This window comes from Heliangelus exortis, chromosome 7 (genome assembly GCF_036169615.1).
Source record: "Heliangelus exortis chromosome 7, bHelExo1.hap1, whole genome shotgun sequence".
Taxonomy (NCBI): Eukaryota; Metazoa; Chordata; class Aves; order Apodiformes; family Trochilidae; genus Heliangelus; species Heliangelus exortis.
This window is the reverse complement of record NC_092428.1, coordinates 3,808,017-3,832,634: the sequence shown is the minus strand read 5'-3', so window position 1 is coordinate 3,832,634 and position 24,618 is coordinate 3,808,017. Positions and strand designations below refer to the sequence as shown.

General features: G+C 38.4%; 1 protein-coding gene across 2 annotated transcripts in view; it reads left to right on the top strand.

The window, feature by feature from the left end:
- DLG5 (discs large MAGUK scaffold protein 5) overlaps positions 1–24,618 on the top strand; it is a 95,270-nt gene that overhangs the window by 33,473 nt on the left and 37,179 nt on the right. For both annotated transcript variants that reach the window (XM_071748263.1, XM_071748264.1), the window contains exons 2-6: positions 4,370–4,438; positions 12,276–12,441; positions 17,007–17,150; positions 19,741–19,924; positions 23,242–23,501. In XM_071748263.1, coding sequence (XP_071604364.1) covers positions 4,370–4,438; positions 12,276–12,441; positions 17,007–17,150; positions 19,741–19,924; positions 23,242–23,501 — 823 coding nt within the window. The remainder of the gene's footprint in view (positions 1–4,369; positions 4,439–12,275; positions 12,442–17,006; positions 17,151–19,740; positions 19,925–23,241; positions 23,502–24,618) is intronic.

Below are 24,618 nucleotides of genomic sequence, written 5' to 3'. Positions count from 1 at the left end.
GAGAAGTTTTCTTCCTTGTAAAAGGAAACTAAACTTTTTCATCCTCACCATCTCTGTGAAAAACTTAAGACTGAGCCATATGGGAAATAAAAATTCTAAATTTTTAGCTGCTTGAGTATTTAAAAAACCATTTAATCTTCTTGTCGTTTTCATGGTGTCTTAAAAATAGGGAAATCTTATGCTGCAGGGCACAGGATTCAGGAACTGTTTGTGTGCAGAATGAATAATAAAGCCATGTTTGAAAGTAGGTGGGGGAAGAGACAGCAAACTCCTGCTGGTAACTCCTCTTCTACTGTTTCACTCCTGAGTATGTGCCTGTTCTGGGAATTATTCAAATCTTTAACTGTGAAGCATCTGAAGTAAATGTGGTGGGGATGGAGGCAAACACCCAGCTGAAGGTTTTGTGTGAGCCCCAGATCTGATGCCTGGATGTCACTCAACTTGCAAGAGCTGCCTGCGTTATGCTTTGTGACACAGACTGCCAAGAAAAGAGTAGCCCCAGAGATAGGACGTGGCAGATCCATGTGATCCTAAGCTCCTTGGGCAGTTGTGTTGGTTGTAAAGGCAGAGGGGAACATGGTCATCTGGGTCATTTCCAGTTTTAATCAAACTTTTTTGCTTTCCCTCCCACCCCCCAGCAAGCAGGAGTCCTGCCAAAGCCAGTTGGGTTTGGTGCGTGGAGATGTGGCTCAACAAATGTTTGTCATGCTGCCCTCTCATGCAGTGTGTTGGATCTCCATCAGAAAAAGGGTTTGCTGACAAGAGGCTGAATCAGTTGGCAGTCACTGTCTGGGAAGAAAAGGGGGAGGAAAAGCAGAAATGAATTAATAGTGGAAATCTGCAGCAGGGGAGCATGAAGGAAAAATAAAAAAAAAATAAAAAATTTGTACAGGCTCCTTCTAAAGACTCAGCCCTACAATGAGCCAGGTGTTCCTAGCTAGGAGATATCCTTCATTTAGGAGGCAGTTGTGCTGCAGACCTTAATGCAAGCCCTAGAGATGGGTGATGTGCCAAGAGCTGTGCAGCAAAGACCAGAGCACCCAACACGTGGGACCAGTGCAAAGATATTTTTTCCTGTCTTTTTGAATGTCCATCTGTAAAAAATGGGTCAGTTTTTAATTATGGATATTATCTATTGTATTGTCCCAGGTAATATTGTCATTTCCAGCAATAATTTTGAATTTGAACAAGTCAACAGTTGTTGTGAGTGAATTGAAAATAAATATAGCAAGATTTTCTATCAGGGGGCTTGGACATGTGAGGTGAATGTCAGCTGAAAAATATGAAAGATTTGGAAAAGTGCAGTGAAAGGCATGTGGAGCCCTGGATGTGAAGCACTTTCACCATGAACCTGAAAAAGCAGTTGTGGTGTCTTGTTGGGTTTTTATGTTCTGCTCTCCTTTGTGCAATTTGATAATCAGTTTTGACAATTTGAAATAAAGTGGAAAATTGCTTAACTCAGGAGAGGAGTTGGTTTTGCAAGAAATTCCTTAATATACTCTGCTGTGGAGGTCATGGATAAAGAGGGTGTTGAAGTGCTTTTGGTTATAGAAAATAACCTTGTGCCTTTTTGCCTCTGCCTGAGTCTTTTGAGGTGGTTTTGAGTGTTTTCATCTCTTCCAGGAGGCATCCTATAGAGTGGGGAAATCCTCTCTGGGAGCATTTTCAGGTACTACTGAGATATTGCTAGGTGGACCCAGCTAGTGTAGCCTAAATTATCAGCCTAAATTTAGCTTAAATATGTGGCTGTGTATCAGTTCAATACCTAAAGATGAATTTTCATATTTTGAAAGCTATGCAGAGTCCTCTGGTTATTTGTTTTGACACTTGCCTAGAAGTGTCTCTGATGACAAAAGTGGAAGTTGTTGCAGACTCCATCTCTGTAGTTTAAAACCCAACAACCATGAGCAGCCTTGGAAGCCACAGAAATGCTACTGGACTTTTTTCTTTGTTTTGTTTGATAGGAGTGAGGTGTTCTGAATGGATCAGATGATTTCTCTTCTCTTCACAACTGTGTTTTTCCTTGTGCTAACATGCCATGCATTGCTGGGTCCTGCATTTACTGAGCTCAGTGTTTTAACAGCATCACCAGGGAGAGTCAGATGTCTCTGTTGATGTCTATTGAACCTACTGTCTCTATTGAACCTATATTCACAAATATGTTTATTCCAGAGAGCAGAATGTCACTCATTTGAAGTCCTGCTCTGGCTTTTAACACAGGAAAAGATGACAAAAGTTCAGGGTTTTCAGGTTCTTGAAAAATCAAGGTAATCTAAGGTAATCTTGGTTTTTGTTTTTTGCTTTTTGGGGTTTTTTCAGGTTTGTTTTTTTGGTTGGGTTGGGTTTGGGGTTTTTTTTGTTTGGTTTTTTTTTTTTTTTTTTTTTTTTTTTTTTTTTTTTTTTTTTTTTTGTTTGTTTTTTTTTTTTTTTTAGTCTTTCTTTACTCTTAAAAGAAGTCGAGGCAGCTACCAATCAGTAATAGTTTAAGTATGGGAGTCCTATGGAGTCTTACAATTTTGCCTTACTGGTTGGTAGCTGCCTCAAGAATAAAATCAAGATTAGTTTAGATTTGATTTTTCAAGAAGCCCTGAACCTCTTGGTCATCCTTTCCTGTGTTAAAAGCCAGAGCAGGACTTAAAATGAGTGAAATCCTGCTGTCTGGAATAAATACGTTTGTTAAAAAAGTGCTAAATACAATGAAGTGTCACTTTTGGCATGGGATATCATTGGGCTTGAGTCCCAGGCCCTTTGGATACAATCTCAGTACACGTTGTCTGTTGTAAAAGTGTCTTAATTTGTTTAATGCATTGATTTTTTTTCTTTTTTTCTTCAGCTGCCCTCATGATTCTAATCCCTGTAGTCTAGACTGGAAGAAATACTGCAAGTCATACAAGTTTAGAGTATGCAGGGAGGCTAATTTTAATTTATGCAGAAATTATTTTGATTTTAAGCTTTAATAAAATAGGGAAACAGCTTAAATTATGTCCAAATGTTTGAAATGGAAGTAAAAATTGGCACCAGATGCTGTTGCTTTTTGGGTTTTGTTTTGAGGCCAGTGCATCATTGACATTCTTGTTGTATATTTTACATAGAAGTTAACAAGAAAACACTGCATCCTGTACACTCAACTAGGATTATTTGTAACCAGTATAGTGTGAATAATTTTTTGCAGGGATTTTGTCAGGTTAGGCAACCTACTTCATGATTCATTCTGTTTCTGCTCCATGTACTGTCACATGTACCAACTGCAGATCAGACCCCAAGTCTATTTGCTTTTTTCATTCATTTTTATTCACTGCTGCTGTTGCTTGTGTTGTTAGTAAGCTTTATCACAGCTGCTATTTCCTTCATTTAACACCAGGAGCTGCCAGTTACAGAGGTAATTTCTTTTCCTAGTAAGAAGCAGAGGAGATGAGCAAAAACAAGGATTTTTTTTTCTTATTTCCCAGCCTGGTCTTTCTTGAACTCATTTCAAAGGTGGATCCATGTGTTCAATCCTGTGCTGCTTCTCTGCTTTTCTTTCTTAATTTCAAAGAAAATGGAAGAAACAAATACTGAAACATAGAGAAGGAGACTTTGGGAGAGGGAGCTCTTAGAGGTATTGAAACATCTTTGAGCTTGGCTATTGGGATGTCTCACATCCTGGCTGGGGCTGAAAATGGACCAGATTTCAAATAAATTCTGTGCATAATCCCTCTTTGTCTTTACTCTGGTCTGTTTATTCTGTTTGGGAGGGATGGTGAAGCTGTTTAGTTGTGAAGGCTTTGAAGTAGGACCTGTTTTTCTAGTTCATTTAGGGTTAAAATTTAAGGTACTTCTAAAATAAGTGAAATAAAAGGTGCCTCTGGTCTATGAATATGTGAAAAAACTTGTTATCCTAGGACCAGCAGATTGCTTCAGGTCCTTGCTTTTAAGGTCAGATACTTAAGTTGCAAAGGGATGTCAGCAAAAGTGATTTACCTATAAAATGAGATTTTTAAGTTGAAAACTAAGTTTGATCATAAAACAAAACAGTTACACAGTGAGATGGGAGCTGGGATGTATCAAAAGATAAGAAACCAAAATAGATTCTGACTGATATCCCAAGGTCACTCAAAATATTTGTAATGTAGACCTGAAATTCTATCTTCAGTGTATCTGAAATAACCATTGAATATTTATTCAATATTTCACTGAACTTGTTTTTAGTATTTCCTCCCAAATGATTTCTTATTCAGCAAACAGTGCAATATTCACTTACAAATCATACTTCTAATACATTTTTGCATTTTGCAAGTGTTTGGCATCTGCAGTATCAGAAAAATGAATTATTTTCTTGGTTTGAGGAGGGGAAAAGAAAGTAATACTGTTTCTGTTCTTCTGATTTTAGGGTCTACCTACAGTGTGCTGTCCATAATGCCTTCTGACTCTGAAAGCAGCAGCTCTCTGAGTAGCATTGGTGAGTAAAGTGTTAATTTAATAGCTGGATGAGTCCATCTTTGGGGTGAACAAGGTTTTAAGGTTGCTTCTGGGAAAGGCAGAGGCTTTCCAGTCATAAAATCAAAGAAGTTGAGTTATGAGATGCAACCATTCCTTCACCAGGAAAATGTTAAAAATTGTTAAATAAAAATGAAAGCAAGCATTTTAAATGTCAGCATAATAAGAGCCCTTTTCCACCCCCCTGAGGAAGATGATTGACTAAATGAAAATAGTCTCTATACATAGGAATATCAAAACCCAGCATATTCCAAAACTTCAGAGTTTTCCAAACCATGAGCTACTTTTTTTTTTTTTTTTTTTTCATTCATTTTCCAGGCATAACTTATTTCAACTGGACAGAATTACCCTTGTGAAAATATAACCCAGTGAGCTGGGGATAGATGTATGTAGAATTCCTGTGCTTCAAGTTTTCATCCTCCCCTTAACCACTCTACCTCTTGTTGGAGGTGGTTTCTACTGCCAGCATTCTTAATTAAACCACTTTTTTTCTGAAATACCACAAAGCAAGTCAGGATGCTGGGAAGCTGATGTGATTCTGTAGGTTTTTATAACCATCTTGAGTTTCTGGGTTAAATTATGAAGCTTCTATATATATGACAATGGGTTTATTTTCCAGAAAAGGATCTAAGAAATAAGCTTAAATATTACTAAGATGATTATGCTAAGAAGGGAACTCTAAAAAAAACTGGGCTCAGGCAAGCAAGTGAAACATGGTGTTAGGATTTGGAAATGAGGAGGGGAAGGCTTTTAATGTCACTGAGGGAAGACTTCAGGGCTACCCTAACCCAAATATTTTTCTCTTTCTTCCCAGCTGGGTTTTTAGGTTATGAGAGGTGCAGCAGGGGTGAATTTCCAGCCTCATGTGCATGTGCCAGAATCAGCAGTTTTACCACGTTTGTAGCAGCTTTAGAGAAGCAGCTCTTTTGTAGGTTTATCTGCCTTGACCATAGGTGTATCCACCTTTTTTTTTTTCTTGTGTATCTGTATGTAAATAAAACCAGAGTGACAGGTTGTTGCTCTTCATAGGCTTGGGGTTTTTTTGTGTATTTTCCACACCATTCAAAGTTATTGTAGATGACAATATTTTAATTTTTCCCCAATGCATCCTTCCTTTTCATCCCCACGTATTACTCAAGTTCATGCCAGGCATGGAAAATAGGAAGTTTTGCTGGTCCTGATATTCACTGTTATGTTCCAAAAGAGGAATGATATAAACAACTCCAGCCCCTGCACATCATCTGCTTTAGCCCCATCCCTTCCCCAGAGGAAAAAATCCTCATAAAATTGTCATTTTGTCCCCGTATTTCCTTCCTCATTGCTTTTGGCTAATGACAAAAGTTTTCCTGTGTAAATAGAAGTATCCTTCATCTGCCCACTGCCCATACCCAGCAGGCTCTGTGAATGAAGCTAAAATCCTGCATTTCTGACATCAGAATAATTATTTCTGGAGAGTCAGTGCCCGGGGTGCCAAGCACGGAGCAGCAGTGTCACTTGGGAATTGGAGAGAACCCAGGAACAGAGCTGGATATGACAGCTGCTGGCTGGTCTCCCACTTGACCAGTCATGATAATGGAGAGGAAAAAAATGTAGAAAAAGACTCTTAAAAAAAAAATAATAAAAAAATAAACCATCAGTTTGTATATTGCACTCAGTCATCTGATATTTCTAATATAGAAAATAAGTTCTTGCCAAGCCCTGAACTCAACTTAAATGACAAAGTCCTGAACAAGTGGCTTGAGCAGGAGGGTTGGATAAGGATGTTCTCTCTGTACCCCAGCAAATAATTTTCTGGACCTGTAAGGTGGGAGGCCTGTGTTCTGAAAGATTCTCTGTAGATGATATAATATCAACCAAATATCACCCTACTTAAATGTGATTTCATCTTGAAATAATCAAATTTTTTTTTGCTTGGGAAAGTTTCTGTGATCTCTCAATTATCCAACTGGCTTCCAGTTTCAATCTTTTGTTTTCATTTTTAATTTCCTTGTTCTTTCCTTTCAAAATCAGGTTTCTTTTTCCTTTTTACAACAGCCAGATATGTTCTTGTTTTGTCCCACGTTGCATAAAAAAGCCTCTGTGAATTCTCTTAAAGAGAGTGTTTCAAGGTTTGTGATACCAAGCACTAGTTTTACAGCCTCTTTAAAAATGTGCTTCTTCCTTCTTTCCTCAAAATACAGTATATATCTATATTTTTTTAAATAAATGTTGTTTAATAGAAGCCAGCAGCCACAGGCTGTGGCTCTGAGGATAGCCCACATTATGCTTTTTCATTTAGAGTTTTTGCATACTCTTCCAATTTTGAACATATTTTGAGATCCTAATAGGGTTTTCAGAATGGGAAATTTTCATTTTTCCACCTATATAATTTTCTTTTTTCTACAGCTATCAATCTCATCTCCACTTTGCACACTATCACCTTTATCTTTTAACTTTTAACAGATTGTTATTGGCCCAGCTAATCAGCTCTTCTAAAAAGGCTGATTTTTCAGTCCCAAGTGTTTTTTCTTGCTTTTCTCAAGTTATATCATTGTACCACTTTTTCCTGTGGGAATTTTTATAGGAGCCTGTGACAAACATCACTATTGGCACTATAATTTTATGACTTTTTTTTTTTGCAGCCATATATCTGGTCATATATCTGACCCTACCAACCTGGTCTGACTTTGACTTCAACTGACAATGTTTTCCTTGCTTCTTTGACAGTATTTCCTGACACTTAACCAGCTGATCAGCTTGACAAGATTTTTACAACACATTTTTTTCACTCCAATTCAAGTTAATTAATCTGAGGTCTTAATTCTTACGCCAAAGCAATCATTACCCTCCTTCCCATCAGGTGATAATTCCTTCCCAATAATTTTCTTGTCCTTTTATCTGAAGAGTACCTGTTTCATTTACTGGAAGCCAGGCTTTTAACTTAGGAAATAAACACCCTCTTCTACAAATTTAAAGTAACTTCACTCCCTTTTCATTTTACTCTCTCCATGAATCATGTGGATGTCTCTAGGATCGATCTTTCATCTCTCCCTGATTTTCAGTGTGCTTTTTAATAACCATCTTCTAAGTCATAAGGATGTTGAATGGCTTTATTTTATTCTCATTGACTTCTCTGACACCCATTTCCAGGCAGGTAGAGGTGTACATGTAGCACACAGAGTGTTCCCTCAAGTTCTGGCATTTTTCTGGTACCCAAGAATTGCTCAGTGGATGTGATGCTCTGTTTAAGACAGACCAGCACTATCCACAAAAAATCTTAACTCTCTATGTTGATGGAGTCTGCAGTCTTGGGGGATTAGGGTTGGGTTTTCTTTTTTCTCTTTTCTTTGGTGTGATGGTGAGCATTTTTTTTTATCTCATCTTGTAATGAAACTGTTCAAGTTACCCCTTTTTCTCTCAAGGCTTTTGCATGACAACCACTAATAAAGAGCAGACCACCTCAGGGTATTTTTTTTTGCTGTGATGTCTTAAGAGCTGGCAGTTCCTTGGATAAATTTCTGAAGGTTTGACTGGTCTATAATAATTAGAATGGAAGCAAGGTGTGTGTGAATACCCATCTCCTGCACTCCATTCTGCAACTTTTTTTAAGGACTTTTCAAATTGGGATATCTGACTTTTTTTCTCCCTCCTTGACATTTTTGAAGATGAGGTTGCAGGTATAATTTCATGATGATCTTTCTAGAACCAGTGTGTAGTTCTTTAGGTCTTAGGCTTACTGAACCTGAAAGTTAGGTTTTCATGGTGTTTTGTTTTGTGTTTTTTTTTTTTTTTTTTGGATTGTTATATTCTGCATGAAAACAAAGACTGAAGTGGTACCAGTTCTTTTGTCCATGCATGTTATGTGACCCTCCCTGCTATCATAACCTATTAAATTTTCTGTCTGCCTGATGAAACTGTTCCCACAGTTCATTACTTCAGCTTTTACTTCCCTTTCCTCATTGTGGTGTTGCTTATTTTTCACTGATTTTTTTTGGTTTTTTGCCTACATGCAATTCTATTCTGTTCTTTCTGCTCTTTCAAGATGACTTCAAAAGGTCTGTCTGAAGAAATGTACCTAAATGGTAACTTCTGGTGTGTAACCTTGTTCTTCTCCTCATGAATTATTGAAAGAAAGTAAATATTTTAGCATGTTTTCCTGCAGCATAAGTCCTTACTCCCTGTGCCTCCCAAGTCTAGGGGGAAACCCTGATGCCTATGGTTTGCTATACATCTTGCAAGTCATCTTTATCATTTGCTGTCATGATTTATAAGGTCATGAAGAAATAATATGCTGTTTATCATGGTTGATTTTAAAGAAAATTTTAAAAGAAAGCAGTGAAAAAAGATTAAGTGTGCAATGCATACTCCTGTTTGCTTGCAAGCAAGGATTGGCACAAATTTATAAGATCAGCTTAAAAAGAACAGGAAAAAATCAGATGTTCTGTTTGGTTTTGACAGATTGCCTTTGGAATTAGTTGAGCCTGTCATATAAGTGTGTTCATCTAAGATAAATTAATTTATTATAATCTAAAATATATTAAAGTTATTTTTTAAAAGCAGTTGTTTATCCATTGCTACCCACTTCAACATTGTATTGATGGTACATCTTGGCCAATTAAACAATTTTCCCAGCCCTTCTTCTCTTACAATCTAGTTTTTTTCCCTTCAAAACCTGTGCTACCCCATCCCCAAATAGTGTGGCTTGCTCTGAGCAGTGGTTTCTGTGTGGCTGGATGATCTCTTCCCCAGTGATGGGGAGAATCACCATCAGGAGCTGGATTTGGTCTGCATGAGAGCCATGGATCTTTGTGCTGTCTGAGAAGTCCAGCATCTGAACTATAATTGGGGAACATGCAATTGTTCCAGCTTCTGTTTTTAATGATGGAAATCCTGCAAAATCTGGCATTAGATTACATTATTGCCTACTGAGGGTTTCATGCATTATGGGTACCATCAGTTTTGTGCCCAGGAGGCATCCCTGCTGTCTGCTCTTTTGGAAACTGATGGGAACCTGGCTGACCCAGGAGGTGACTTCCATGCAGTTGGGTTCTCAGAGGCCAAAATGAGCTGTGAGGCTTGAACTCAGCAGATGGATGAGTTGCATTTGGCAGGATGTGCAGAAAATGCATTTTCCCAAATTCAGGTTGTCTGAGAAAGCAGGTGAGTTACTGAGAGGTGGTGTCATTTGGCTGGTGGAGATGCAGCCTTTAGGGCTTGCACGTTTGAAGACCAGTTTGACTGGTTAAAGTGCAGGAAGGAAGTGCTGTTGGGTAAAATATATGGTCATATATATATATATATTGCCAGATGGGAAAAGGATGCCAAGCTGGAAGCACAGGTCCCTTTCCTTCTACTGCATCAGGATGTCAGGTGCAATAAAAGGCAATTTTAGACTTCAGCCATAAAACCCCCTTTAGTGGAAATGAGTGTTGAATTTTTCTGATGAAAGGAGTTGATTGAAGCTTTTGGTGTTATTTAGGTTTGGGATTTTTTTGGGGTATTTGCAAATCAGGTTTAACATGCGTGAGACCTTGTGTGCAACTACTGGAAATGGAAGGCTAGTGGATCAAGAAAGATAAACACTTTGAACTTTTAAGAATAAGATGGGGAAATGTCTGGATCATATTTAGTTGTGGTTTTACAGCCCTTAAGAGGTGTAACTCTTGTCTGCTATTATGCACTGACAACACTGTCATGGAGTTTGAGATGAAATGATTTGTTGATGGACATGTAAAAAGTGACAAGTTAGTGAAAAAACTTTTTCTGCTGCTAAGATGGATGACTTTGCATGACTTGAGCAAGCTGCTTTCCTAAGGCTAATTAGCTTGTCCTTATTTATAGCAATCTTGTCTTGCTTGGCACTGTTTTGGGACTGTGCATGCAAACATTCTCCTTGCCTGAAGAAGATTGTCATTGGGATGTTGTCAAAGCTGGGCAGGGAAAGAGTGGGAGGAGGAGTAACTCTTGCCTCTTTTTACTGTATTTTTGTTCCCAGAGCAGCCACTGTGTAGGATTTGTACAGCAGTCACAGCCCATGGGACTGTTCCTGGGGTTAACACTGATGCAAGTGATGGGCTGATGTTAACCCAGGATCCTTTCCTCCCAGTAAAGCACCCCAGCCCTCCTCATTTATCTCCTCCACCCTCCTGTGCCCCTTACATCCCATCCATATGTCTTCCCTCCAGGGATGACAAGGATTTTACTTGCCACAGGTTGACAGGGAAGCTTTTGACAGCTCAGGGGGGAGGATGCTCAGGTTGCCACTGAAATTTGCCAGTTCATCAGCACCTGAATTAAGTTTGTCTGCCTTGACCTTTTCACTTCTTTCTGAGATTCCCTCCTCACTAATGTGTCCACACCATTCCAAATCAGTGCAGATGCTGACTTTTAAATCCCTGTTATTCTCTTTATCATGGGCCTAGGACAGAACATTTGTTTTATTACTGGTTTCTGAATAATTTTGCCATTAGAAATTATGTAGAATGGTTCTTATTTTAGAAAAAATAAAGGATTTCTGCATTTTAAAACTGTGATTGATAATCCTTATGGTTGAAAGGTCTTCATGGGGGAGTGAAACAAAGCAGAAGAAAGCCAAATGCAGTCTCCATTAAGAATTAGTCTGAGCAATGCTGTAGTTTGTGCATTTTTACAACATGCAGGTTCTTGTTGCAATTATTTATTTCTTCTGTTTGCTATTACAGCATTTGCATACATTATTAGGCAACAGCTAGACTAAAAGAACAGTCTGCTCATCAGTTGTTGTCATGGAATTATAGTAACAGCTGAAAGGAATAAGCACAGGGGTCCTTTTCTATGCCTGGTGTGGGAACTTGGAGGCACAGGTAGTTTTATTTAAAAATTGGAGAGAGTTTTTATGTTTTGTAATAGTTTCCTGAACTGGATTTAGAGATAAAAAGCTAATCCTTGCAACTCATTAGTATTTGATCAGATGACAAAACTTTGTTTGTGAAGGTGGGGATCAAAGAGCATTATTTTATTTCTGTATCTTTTGTTTCTTCTTTAAAAAAAAAAAAAAAAGGCATAATAAAGGTGCATCCTAACAAGTTAGTACATATGTCAGCAACTTGTTTTAATTGTGTAATTATGCAAACTATTCCTAGAATTTCTCTTGGGTAGGAAATAGTCAACTCCCACGTACATTTAGGCCTTTAACTTCCTTCTGTGTCCTGTATCTTTGTGTTTGCTCCCACGTCTCTGGGAATAAAGTGAGCAAAACTGCAGCTGAATTAATTGTCAGCATGATGTGAAACAGAACATCCCAGGCTCTCATCTCTCAGGTGGAAGAAGACCTTTTTGTATTATCAAAGATGTCTGAAAAGACAGTAGGCTTCTTTGTTCATCTCTGATATTCATAAAGCTGAGAATTAAAGGTCCCACAAAACTCTTCAATGTATGACTGCCCCTTAGAGGAAATTTGAGATGAAGTCCAGTTTCAGTGACTGTACTTGGGCTTATTTTAGCCAATGTGCTTAAAAATGAAGGCCATTTCTTATGATTTGTTGGCAAGTTGGATCTTTGCATCACACACTGGACTGATAAATTGTGACAAGTGAAAGCATAGAATTGCATTAAAAGTAAATGTTGGCAGTAGCATATAGGAAGGAAAGGAAGAAGAAAAGGAAGAAGAAAACAGCTCCTGTGCTGTAGCAGCTTTTTTGCTAAAAAAAATGTAATGACTTCTTTCATTTCTGAACAGGATTCTGCAACGAAAATGTTTTCAATCAGCATTAACTTCTTTAGTGAAGGTGTATTGCCATCTGAGGGGTTTTCTGACTGCCAATGATTTCTCTCCTGGCCAGGTACAACTGGTAAAGCATCATCTCCACCACCTGTAATAGAGACAAGGCAGATGAGTGAGAAGCTGGAGACAATCTTGTATCAGCTCCGACAGGTAACGCGGGAGAGGGATGAGCTGCGCAAGCGCCTCGCTCTTTCATCTCCTGGATCAACTTTTGATGACTGCAGGTAAAAATTAAAGATTTGTAACCTCTTGCTTTACTTCTCAGTAGTGTTTTCAAGTGTCTTGACTCCCACATACCCGTGGAGCAGTGAGGATGTTGCTGTGTACACATGTTGGTTGTAACTTGACTGCATCCTGTTGATGCGGGTGTGTAGGTGACCCCATCCGGGTGTCTGAGCTGCTCGTTGGATGCCTGTTGCCATTTTCTCAGTTTGGAAGTGAGGGGTGTAAGATTCGTCTCTGTGTTGTGAGAAAAAAGCAAACAAGTTGTTTAGGCTTCCTGGATTATGCTGTGGGTGGAGCATCTGCTGTTTTGAAAGCAAGAGAGAAGGAAAATAAGTAGCTCTGCATAATTGTCTGGAAGAAAGAAATTAGGAGAGAGGAAAAAAAATCTCAGCTCTTCTTGTGCCTCTGTAAGGACACAGATATTTGGACTTATGTTTAGTAACTACTTCTTAAGAGATAAAATCACTGGTATACTTGAATTGGGGGGCTGTGTAGCATTAAGATGCTAAAAGTAAGAAATTCTTGCACTGACAAGTTATGAGCACTGGCAAATTAAAATAATAAGTGTTTCAAGTCAGTTAATGCCCAGCCTTATGCAGCTCATTCTTATTTGAAGGTTGATCAGGTCTGAGGAAGATAACACTCTGGGAAAGTATCAGTTGATTGTCAATAAGGGTTTTACTGGGTAGAAAACAGAATTGGTTTATTTTAGAGGAGTCAAGATCTGGTCATGTTTATAAATAGAACTTTGGGCACTTTAGGCCTGCAGTGAGCACATGAAAGGGAAATCTTTTGAACCCTGCAAAAAAATGATCTGTCATTTAATCTGTAATGGAGCAAAGAGCAAATTTTCTGGGAGATGTTGCTATAATGCCCAACTTCTCTATGCTTCAATGGTGTATTTGTTGCTGTAACTTCATCCACTCTCTATATGTGTTCAGATCATAAATTGAACTTTTTGTCCTTATAAGATAAGGTCAAGATTTGAACCAGTTAAGTGGAAATGAGAGGATCTGGGTGTTTGTTCATTCCTTAGCTACCCATCTTAATGCCTTCTTCCCCTAACTGAGTTTTGAGGGCTACCTTAAGAGCATCTTTTTCTCTCTGAGGGTCTCCAAACACTGTGGGGATGGGAGAAGAAAAGGCTGTCAAATGTTAGTACCTCTTGCAAAGCTTTCACTTCTTTTTACAGAGGGATTTCTTATTTGAAGTCACTGGAGCTTAGGCACTGAGGATTTTATAGCTTATCATAATGGCTCCATAATCCAGGATGCTATTAATAAAGTTCTGATGAGCTGTCCTCTTAGACTGCCCTAGTTTTATCTCTTTAATTGTCAATTCAATCTTCTTCTTCCAGTGTAGGATTTATATATTGTGGAAAATAAAAATGTTTACAGCCTCTAGAGAACAAGTCATCAAAACAACCATGGCATTTGGGCAGTCCTTGGTCAGTGCATGTTAGATGGAGGATGCTGCCTTCCACACAACTAAATATTGTAGAGCAGGGAATAATTGAAGATTATTATTAGTTGACTTATTTTTTTTCTTCAGCATAAAAGCAACTGCTCCTTCCATCCACGTACACACCTATGGGTTTTGAAAGCTTGCTGCTATTTTTTTTAAATTTGTTTTTGCATTTTTTTCATCATATAAGAAAATCTTCACCCTCCCAGGAGTCCAAGTGCAGGTGTTGTCGTGTCTTACCCTGAAGTGCCAAAGCTTGAAGATGATTATTTAGGTGGTGACTTTTCCAAGTGTTGTTTTCCTGGCTGTGTATCCTGCTTTTCACCACGGCACAGGTGGTGCAGAGGCAAATCTTGACACGTCAGTCACACTGGCTTGCTTCAAAAACAGCTGCAGCTTGCAACTCATTTGGAAGCTGCCAGTTGCAAAACCCAGAGCTGTTTTTCCAAGTCTTGAGTCAGCCTGGAGCAGGGGAAAGGGAAGCTACAGAAGTGGACTGGGATGTGCTGAATCAGGTGAACATGTGTCATCCTGCTGGACCAGGAGCAGGATTACTCAGCCTCTGCTCGTGTCACTTGACAGTGAGTGGATGGGTGCACGTGTTGTGGTGGTGAAGCAAAGATGTGACAAGTCTCAAGGTGCACTTTTTATAGGCTTAAATCACTGTTCTTACTGCTGGTGCACGAGGGGGAGCAAAGTGCACCACAAATAAGACCCCTCAGAACTGCCTTGGAGAAGAGGCTGCTGTGTGGAAGCTGTAGCAGTGGTGTCTGGTGGTGGAATTGCAATAATAAATGAAAATATTTTCAGGCTGTGGGGTAGGCATTGCTCACAAAATAGGATCTGCCACTGGCATCAGCTTTTCTGTCAGCATCAGGTACATTTGAACATCAGTGGCCTTGATTTGTACTCAGGGTAATTCCCTGGATTACAAAGGATTTTTGGAGTTGTTACCCAAGCAGCAGAAAAACTGTTGGACACTTGATGCTATCATTTGAAATTTTGTAATTGTTTGAACCAGTTTTTCCAAAATAATAACTGACACCTCTTCTTTACAGAAATCATAGTTTTCTGTATTTTTGTGAGGTGTTTTAGCATAAAGTTGTGGTGGTCTCAAACAGGAGTCAAACACTACAGGCATTTGAATGGACTCCTTTATTGCACCAGTTCTGATCTGGTTTTTTTTTTTGTTTGTTTTTTTACTTCTGTTTTCATTGTCAAGACATAAAGCTTTGGAGAAGCATTATAGAAAATATGCCCTTGGCTATCCAGATGCTTTTTATTTTATGTAGATGAGCTAGAATGCAGGATTTTACTGGTGACGTTGTTGTTCCTTCCTCACAGCGAAAATCTGCCAACTTCTGTAGGTACCTACGTGGTATCCCTACTTTTAGAGGATTAAAGAATTATAATTATTAATTACTATGCATTATTATTAATTATGAAATATTAAAATTGTATTATTAATAATTCTAGAGTTAGTTCAGCCATATATAGAATACACAATTGGGATTAAAATTGTAGCACAAGTTCTCCCAAAAACTTTGAGCCTGACCTCACAGTAAAAATTGGTGCACTGAAATATATTGCAAGGATATGAATTTCTGGTGACAAGCTTAACATGAACATGTGCTAATGGGTCTTGGGAAGCTTAAATGAGAGTGAAAGTGTGCTTCAATTAATCTTGTCATTTTAATGACTGTGGTGGGCAGATGGTGCCTACTTCCAATAAGTTCACCCTGAAGTCCAATTGAAATCAATACTTGGGGTTTTAGTGATTCTGTCAAGCATGTAAATATTTTAGATTGAGTTTTACTTCTCCTAACTAGGTTGTATTTTAAAAGCCAAAGCATTGCAGTAGTTGTGGTAATATGTCTGTAACAGTGTGTGAGTCAAGTACTACTCCTTTTAGCACCCCTAAACAGTGAATTAAAAAAAAAGTCCAAGTGACATCCTTGTATCTACAACTTGAATTATGTGGTTGCTTTATATGAACCTGGCATTTAATAGTTGCTCAAGTCTGTCAGTCAAGGAAGGGGTGGTATCTTTTTTTTTGTTTTCCCAGGGTGACTTCTCTGGATAAAGGAGAAAAACAGGAATTCCAGTTTGCAGGTTTTACTACTCAGCAACCAAAATGCAACTGGGTTGCTAAAAAGCTCCTTCCAATCATACACCCACCCCCTACATCTCTGTGAATCAGATTTTTTTGTTTGTTTTTAACAACTCCCACCACTGCAGCAGAGTGAAATCATTTTCATTGGGGTTCATATCAGCTGCATTTCAGTTCCAGAATTCGTGTTGCTGTTTCTGTATGAGGCAAAGAGAATTCCTATTACTTTTTCTTATGACTTTTCAGGCTGCATTGGTATTGGGAGAGAGAAATGTGGGAGGGAGAAGGGGGTGACCTGCACAGTAATGGAGTAAATATGGTATGAGAATAAACAGAGTTAGATTAGAAAACACTTTTCAGGCATTTTTTTTTGTCTGTGAAGTTATAAGAAATTCAGGAAGAAGACAACTGTCAGAGGCTTCATTTTGGTGCTAGAAAATTCAGTGGTGCAAAAATTTTGTGATTGTGTAGAGAAACAGTTCCATTTAGTCTCTTCTAGAAGCTTAGTGCTTCAAAACAAGAAGGCTTCATTGTGCTAATTTAGTTCTAGCATGATTTATGATATTTCTAATAAAATAAAAAAAAAAAAAGGTATCAGGTGCAATGACCACACATTCTAGACATGTTCTGTGGTGGCCAATTCCTTGACAAGATGATTTTAGAAAAATTGTTCTCCCACAATCATCCTGATACACTAAAAAAAAAAATTGTCAAAAATTTTCTTGTGACTGACTTGGCTTTCACTTTGTATTGGAGTTGACTATTATCTCATTACTAGCTGTTACTTCTCCATAAAAAACTAATACAGGCTAAAGTCAGTGAATTTTTATTTATGGTTACATCTTAAAGTGGTCAGAATTAAATTAAAGCATCATTTAATCTAAGCATCAGCAGCTGGGTGATACTATTCCTATGTTGGATAGGAATTTCCCAGATTTCTCATTCTCTTTAGTAGCTGATGATTGACTTTGTGTTCTTTTCCCATATTAGGCCAAGTCCAAAACCAAACCATGATTATGAAAGGCTGAAGATTCAGTGCATGAAGGCCATGTCAGACCTACAGTCTCTCCAGAATCAACACACTAAGACACTAAAAAGGTGTGAAGAAGCAGCAAAAGAAGCTGACTTTTATCAGTAAGTATTACTAAAGCTGTATGAGCTCAGAGCTAGATCATAAAGTATCAGAATATAGTAACCAATTATATTTTTAAAATTCAGTTTTCCCACTTTGATTGCAAGAGTAATGTTTGCATACATCAGACAGGAGAATTCTGACCTATATGAAAATACAACATATGGATTGCTTGTTTTATTTTGAAGAAGCTGAGAGAACAATCCCTGATACCTTGGTGGGTTACCAACAAGAAAAACCCAGCTATACACTTGCAGTCAAGTCCAATAATCCTTCTTTCAGGCTGGAAAAATGGAGAAAATGTAATTTATTACTATTGAATAGCTTGTGATAAGCTTTTTGCTGACTTGTGTAAGTTGTAATACAAGCTTAGACCCTTTGTAAATATTTATGAAAATGCAATAAAATGGGGAGAAAGTGGTGAATATTTGTAGCATGTATTTCTGTTTGGGAACAGTCATAGATGCAAGTAGCAACATGTTTGCTTTGCTGGGAAGGAAGTCAGCTTAGAAATGGAAAGAGAAATCCTTGAAGTGTTTTTCACTATGAAATCTGCTCAGTGTTCAGTGACAGCATCTGTTTTCATTGGGAGCTGCTGGTTCTTGTGTGGCTCTTTCACCCCAAAAGCAAGGCATCATTTCCTTAGGTTCTTCTTCCAAACCCTGAAAATAATAATATAGATTGTCAACAGGTACAGATGTAGCAATTTGTGTGGCTTTTTTTAGTCTGAGTTTCATTTGAGGATTTTCAAGTACTTTCATTGGCTGGTGAATTCTGTGCAAAGCAGTAGTGTTGTGTATATTGTAGATGGATTTATTTTCTTTTTTTTTCAGAGCTAAGTGACCCGTGTCTCTCCCATGCTGCCATGAAACACTTTTACTCTTTATCCTAAATGCTGAGTGTCTTGCTTACCTTTTTTGGTAGTTCTATAGTCTCTGAAACCAAACTGTGTTAAACTTAGTTTAGTATTTTTAGTTTTAGTTTAGTGTCTTCATGGTAGCTTCAAAGGATGTATTCTCTCATTTAGGAGAAAGAGTCTGAGTATTAAGAGTGATTAATTAGAATATTGAAGTATACCAAGGATATACCCATATTCCTCATAAACCAAGAATTTAAGTTTCTACAGAATGATGCACCTATACAAGTACAAGCTTTTTCATTTATGCTTGCTACAGACTGGTCAGAAAAAAAGGGTAGCATGTTTTAATTGATTCAGAGGTAATTTATTGTATTTATAAGTAATTTATTGTATTTATAAGAATTTATTTACTTGGATTTGAATCATTCAGTTTCCTACTTAAAACTTTATGGAGGCTGAAACTTCTGGTTGGGGTTTAGGTGCCCAGAACATGACAACACTTGTTGAAATCCATGCATGGAATTCCTGTTCATCCTATGAGTAATTCACAGGCTAAAGAAAGGAACTGAGCAGAATAATCTAAGTGTTATTTTCTCCTGCAGTAACTCTTAGAACCCCATGCTGTAAAAAAAGGAGTTACCATCCCAAAGAATTTCAGATTACCAATTAAATCTGAATAATAGACAACTGGTTAATAATCTGCATGTAAAGATGGTGTGTACTGAGTTGTCTGAATCTGATTTGTCATAGGCTTTCTTTAGCAGGTTGTCTTAATTTTAAGGAAGACCTTTTGTGTCTTTTAAATGCTTTGTCTTTTTCTACAGGCAATGTTATTCCATTTAATAAGAAAGGAATAAAAGGATCTTAAAAAATGTGAATTGATTCCATTTACTCCCGTGTGGTTTTTTTTTAGAATAAAAATGGACTTTAAACACTTAACCAGAAGGTGTAAGAGTTCAGTTTGAGTCATTCTGTTTCAGCAATAGAAGTACTTGTATGGAGATGTCACTCTTTATTTAATCAGTGGTAGTAAAATACATTCAATTGATTATTTTTTTTTTTAGCTCCTTTTGAGCCATGACCTGGTCTAAATTTGAACTACTACCTTGAATGATAATCTGAATGATAGCTGCATCCTGTGACTCATAGCTCTTCAATTTTTCAATGAGAATGTATTTCTTTCAATAATTATGGCTCACCTAATGAAGTTTGGAGTCATTTTGGAAAGCTTTGTACCTGCCTGTATGTAGCCAAAACACACAAGGTTTTTTTTTCGTTGGCTGTGAGTTTTTCCTCTTCTCTTTTGATTTGTGCTTAAAAAATAGCATACAAGGAGATTTGTTTCAGTTTATCTGTTTTTTGGTTAGCTGCTGCTCAGCTATAAGTGGTCCAAGAGAAAGTGGAGGTGATTAGTGGGATAATTGCTATTATCTCCAGGATCATCTGTTTGCTTTACACCATTTCTGTTTATCTGCTTGCTTTTAAAATGCCTGTGAAATGGCATTGGTGGGTGGCATAAATCCATCATCTCTCCTGATGCTGGTTAAGAGTCCTGTTTGGTTTTTTTCTTTTTTTTTTTTTTTCTGATGCCCAGAATGCCCAAATATGCAAAATTGAATGAGTTTGACCTGTTTTCTTCATAGAAAACTCACACTTGAAACAACTTCGTCCTGGCAAGTTGGCCACTAAGAGCAATTTTATAATTTTTTTTTTTCTTTTTTGTGCCATGACAGCACTTTGCACAGTCGTTTGCTGAGTGACCAGTCACAGCTGAAGGAGGACATGGATACCTTGAAGAGGAAAAACACCCAGTTGGTACGAGAACATAACCATCTCCAGCAGTCCTGTGAGGAGATGAAGAGACTCCACGACGAGGATCAGAAGGAGATAACAGACCTGCGCAGCCAGCAGCAGCAGGTGAGCTCCAGCTCCTGCTGGAAGAGGTCATGAATTGCTTCTTAGATAAATAAATCAATAAAAAAAGAATGCTCAGCATTGCTGCCTTATATTTCTTAATCATTTAAAAACATCTGCCTTATATTTTACAGCAGTAGGGGAGAAAATAAGATCTTAAAAACTAATCCGTTTTCTGTGCATAGCAGAAAAAAGAACAAGGGATATAGAAAATTAGAGGCTGATGGAAAATTTTGGTGCACAGATGAAAAAAATCTACATGAAGAAGGCTGTATATGTGTTTTTTTGGTTTTGTTTTTTTTTTTTAAGTGGGTGGAGAGACATTGAAACTTTGGCTTGAAGTTGCGAAGTGATTAAAATCTGTTTGCTTGGAGTATTTTGTGGGGCAGGACTAGCTTTGAACTTGTATGCTATGGTTGGGGTTTTTTGGGATTTTTTTTTTGGAAGTAGCACAATAAAAAATATGGACAGGTGTGCATTTTTGTTTTTAAGTTATTCCAGTGACAAGGTAACAGTTTGTGGAATGACAGCTAAATTTGGTGGTTTGGGTTTGTAGATGCTGTTCAGTTAGTAGCAGGCTGCAGGGTGATTAATGGTTTTAAAAGTAAAAAAAAAAAACCAAAGAGAAGCTTTTCAGGAAGATGTGGGCATTTCATAGGCTGTCTCTAGGACAACGTTGTTCACACGTTCTGAAGAAAGATAAATAAGAGTAATAGTAAGGAGCAACTGATCACGTTGGGTCCATGGTTTCCCCATGGAAAAGTCAGATCCTTTAGAAGAGTTACAGTACCATGTGGAATGGCTCAGCAGACTATCTTGGTTAACTGTGTGTAGGCTGATTCACAGGGCAAACTTGCAAGTCAAACATTAGGCTTCAGAAGCAAAAACCTATGCAAACAAAAATAATTATTTGCTAGGGTAGGAGGGGCAAAGGTCAAAGCAAGCTGGATGTGCTGTGAATGGTGCTTTGGGAGGTGCTCGAGGGTGAGTGCAAAGAGGAATGGAGATTTGTGTTTCCTTTTGATCCCTTCCTCTAATGTTAAGCAGGGATGTAAAACCTCCATGAGAAGGCTGCTGTATTTTGAGGTTCTGTCCTGAAGATAGAAATTATCTGGCAGCACAGGAGGAAGCTGAGGTATCATTGTCAGTACTTATTTTAAGAAATTCAGTCTCCTGTCAACATCCCAATTAAACCTTTAAAGGAAACTGTGTATGTGACTCTGAGAAAGTTGTCTAATTCCATTTCTCAGCATGTCAGAGTGAATCACGGTGTCTTGAAGGGGTGCCAAGAGTCTTACCTTGTTTGTGTCATTTCTCACCTGAATTAGTCTAACACTACTTATTTTGAACCCTCTGACGTGTCATCAGCCCGTGGCACAGCTCAGCTTTTGATCAGGTTTCTCTTCCTGTGGGATTGTCATGGATTTGCTGGGCAGCAGCTGAGCAGCTTAAGTTTCTGCTGCTTGCATATGAAGTTTCTTCTTGCCAGGCCTGTCTTCCTTGGCCCAGCTGGGACTATTTCTTTTACTATTTATTTTTTCTCAGACAGGGCTTTTGAAAGTAGAGACCTTCCTTATTACACTGTGTGTAGTGTTTCTGCCTTCCTCCATCCAATCTCTTGTGCTGAATTCCATCCAATTTCTAGTAGACTCATCAGTCTTGTATTATTGAGTGTGTTTTCAGCACAAAGCCATCCCATGTGTGCTTTAGGCAGTGAGAAGTGGTTTGTCTCAAATGAGAGGGAGAAGTGGTTTGGATTCTCAAACCTGTCGGAGAATTCTTTTGGAAGCAGCCTTCAGGAAAATGACTCTTCTGAGCTGTTATAAATCAACATCTATTTCTACTTTACATATAGTCCCAGTTTGTCAGGTGTTCAGCAGATCTGAGCTGGCCCACTGAAGCATGCTGGCTAATCCTGGCTCTAAGTCTTGTGTGGGTTTTGATGCTGAATCCACTGAGGACAGAGATGGAGGTGGAAGCAGTCGTGTCAGTGGCACCTGCACCAAAGCCCATCCTTGTACCAGGACACCTTTATGAGCAGTAACTTCTGCTTTTACACATTAATTGGTGAAAGGAGACCAGTGTCAGATGGAGGACTTTTAGTTTCTTTCTTGTATCTCTAGAGAAGTGGTGATGGGCTGGTTGCCTAACAGCTGGCACTTTCAGTCTCCTTTCTTTTCATCAGCATGTTCTTCCGTGTTCAGGAACTACTCCTTACTCTGACACAGAAGAGGATCAGGAGCCAATTTGTCCATATTTTGAACTTGCTATTTCTTTGGTTTCAACATTTTATAGAGCTCGTGTTTTCTCTTCTTTCTTTTTTTCCTAAATTTTCAATACTTTTTATCTTCGAGTAGTTAGGGACATACATTTGTAGGCTAATGTGCAGATAACATAAATTCCTGGCACCTCTCTGTGTAGAGCATTTTTTCTTTCTTTCCACTGCTCCATCAAGGCCAGATTTCAATTGGAAAGGCAGAACTGGAAAAAATGAGTATAGCATTAAAAAAAAAAAAAAAAAAGGAAAAAAAAAATGAGGGGGAAAGGTAAAGCCTCATTTCAGGCACTGTTTTTTGCTTTTTGAGAAGGCAGAAGGGCTGAAGCTCATTAGGGGATTTCTGCTGTTGTTGCTGGTCATTTAGCATCAATGTTGATATTTACAACCAGATTCTTATGTCAATGGAAATTAATTTGAAACTTAATTCAGGTCAAGCTTCATTTGTGTTGAAATGGATTTTTCTCCTCACTTCATGTTTTATGGATGCCTTTTGAAACACAAGGCTCTGGTGGGTAGCTCTCAGATGACATATTGTATGAATATTAAAATATATCCCATATTTAGGGTAGATTTATTCTCTTGAAGTGTTGAGCTAATAAATTTGTTCGTGGATGATATAGGCCACCTGTCATGAATGCCATCTCGTGGTCATTTCCTAAATTACAGCTATCATTTTCATCATCAAAAGACAGTTGTCTCTTCCTAAAGCTACCAAATACTTTAAAAACAATTTGAGTTTAATAACTGTTGGCAGCAGTTACCATTAGAGAGAGATTTTCATCAACTTGTGTGCTCTTAAGTTTTGATGAAGCAATTTGGTTTTTTTTCCCCCAGTTAACACGAAGCCTGTGTAGTAATGCTTAGAATAACAGGAATGCTTAGAAGAGGCTCTGTTTTTCTAATTTTTAAACAGTTGTTATAAAAATTGTTTAATACATTTTAATTCTAGCGTTGTTTCTTATTTTAAATCAAATCTATCGGACTAACTAAAACAGAGTTTATTGATACAGTTTTGGGCTTTTTTGGTTGGTTTTTTTTTTAGGTTATGAAGCAAAATGGGTCCTCAGAGATCTTAAACAAACTTTATGACACAGCAATGGACAAGCTAGAGGGTGTGAAGAAGGATTATGATGCCCTGAGGAAACGGTACAACGAGAAGATCGCGAGTCACAACACGGACCTGAGCCGCCTGGAACAGGCTGAGGAGGAGAACAGGCGTCTGCAGAAACAGGTTGACATGCTAATGAAGCAAAGGGACACAGCAATTCATTTTCAGCAGCAATACTCAACCTCTCTGAGAAGGTACAGTCAGGTTTTGAGATCTTCAGATAGGCTGTGAAAGCAGGGACAGCTCTAACGTAGCCTCTTATTTTCTCTCTGGTTGAATCCCATAGACTTGTTTTTTCTATGTTTTTTCTCCTGTGTGTTTTATCTTGGGGTGATGAGTAAGCATGCATTTCATGACACAATTTTCTGGAAGGTCCTAGAAGGTGTGGTGGGGATGTTTATTTGGAGAAATGGGGCTTTTTCTTGAGAAAATGATTTTCTAGTTAAGGTTTTGAAATTGGATGAGGAATTTTAACCATCATTTAGCTCACATCATAGAATCATAGAGTCATAGAATTGGCTGGGTTGGAAGGGACCTCAGAGATCATCAAGTCCAACCCTTGATCCACTCCCAGTGCAGTTCCCAGCCCATGGCACTGAGTGCCACATCCAGGCTCTTTTTAAATACCTCCAGGGATGGAGAATCCACCCCTTCCCTGGGCAGCCCATTCCAATGCTTGAAAGGGATATCAATATCAGAAATATATCAATATCAGGTATCAGGGATATCAATATCAGAAAGGGATAGTCTGCCTTTCAAGCTATGTTGATTCCTAGTTGTATACATAGGAGTCAAATGCAACCAAAGTTTTTTTTTTAAACCTCAGACTCAATGTCACAGGCCAGCTCTTCAATGTGTGGTGAGTCCATCCACACGTTTGTCTTTATTTAAATATAAAAACTGAGTCAGGAGGAGGACAATTTCTAAAAGGTTTTCTCAAGCATAAGTTAGCTTCTTGGGACATTGGAACTGCAGACTCTGTGGGACTCTGGAAGAGAGCTTCAGAATGGCAGCAGAATTCCCTGGATGCAGATGTCTGGGAATCTTGCTTCCCTGGGAAGGTGCCAAAACAAAAGGGCACAGACACTGTCACACCACATCAGCCTCTCCATCCCACCCTGGTACTGAGCCTACAGATAACCCTGTGGGGTAGGAAGAATTCTAATATACATCAGGATCCTAAAGAGCATCTGTAGCTGTGCTGAGGATGTTTTCATGGCCTTAAGTTAGGGATAATGCACAACTCCCACAAACTAATCCAAAAAATTGTTGGCTGCCACAGTCATAGACTTTGGGTATTTGAAAAGGTGA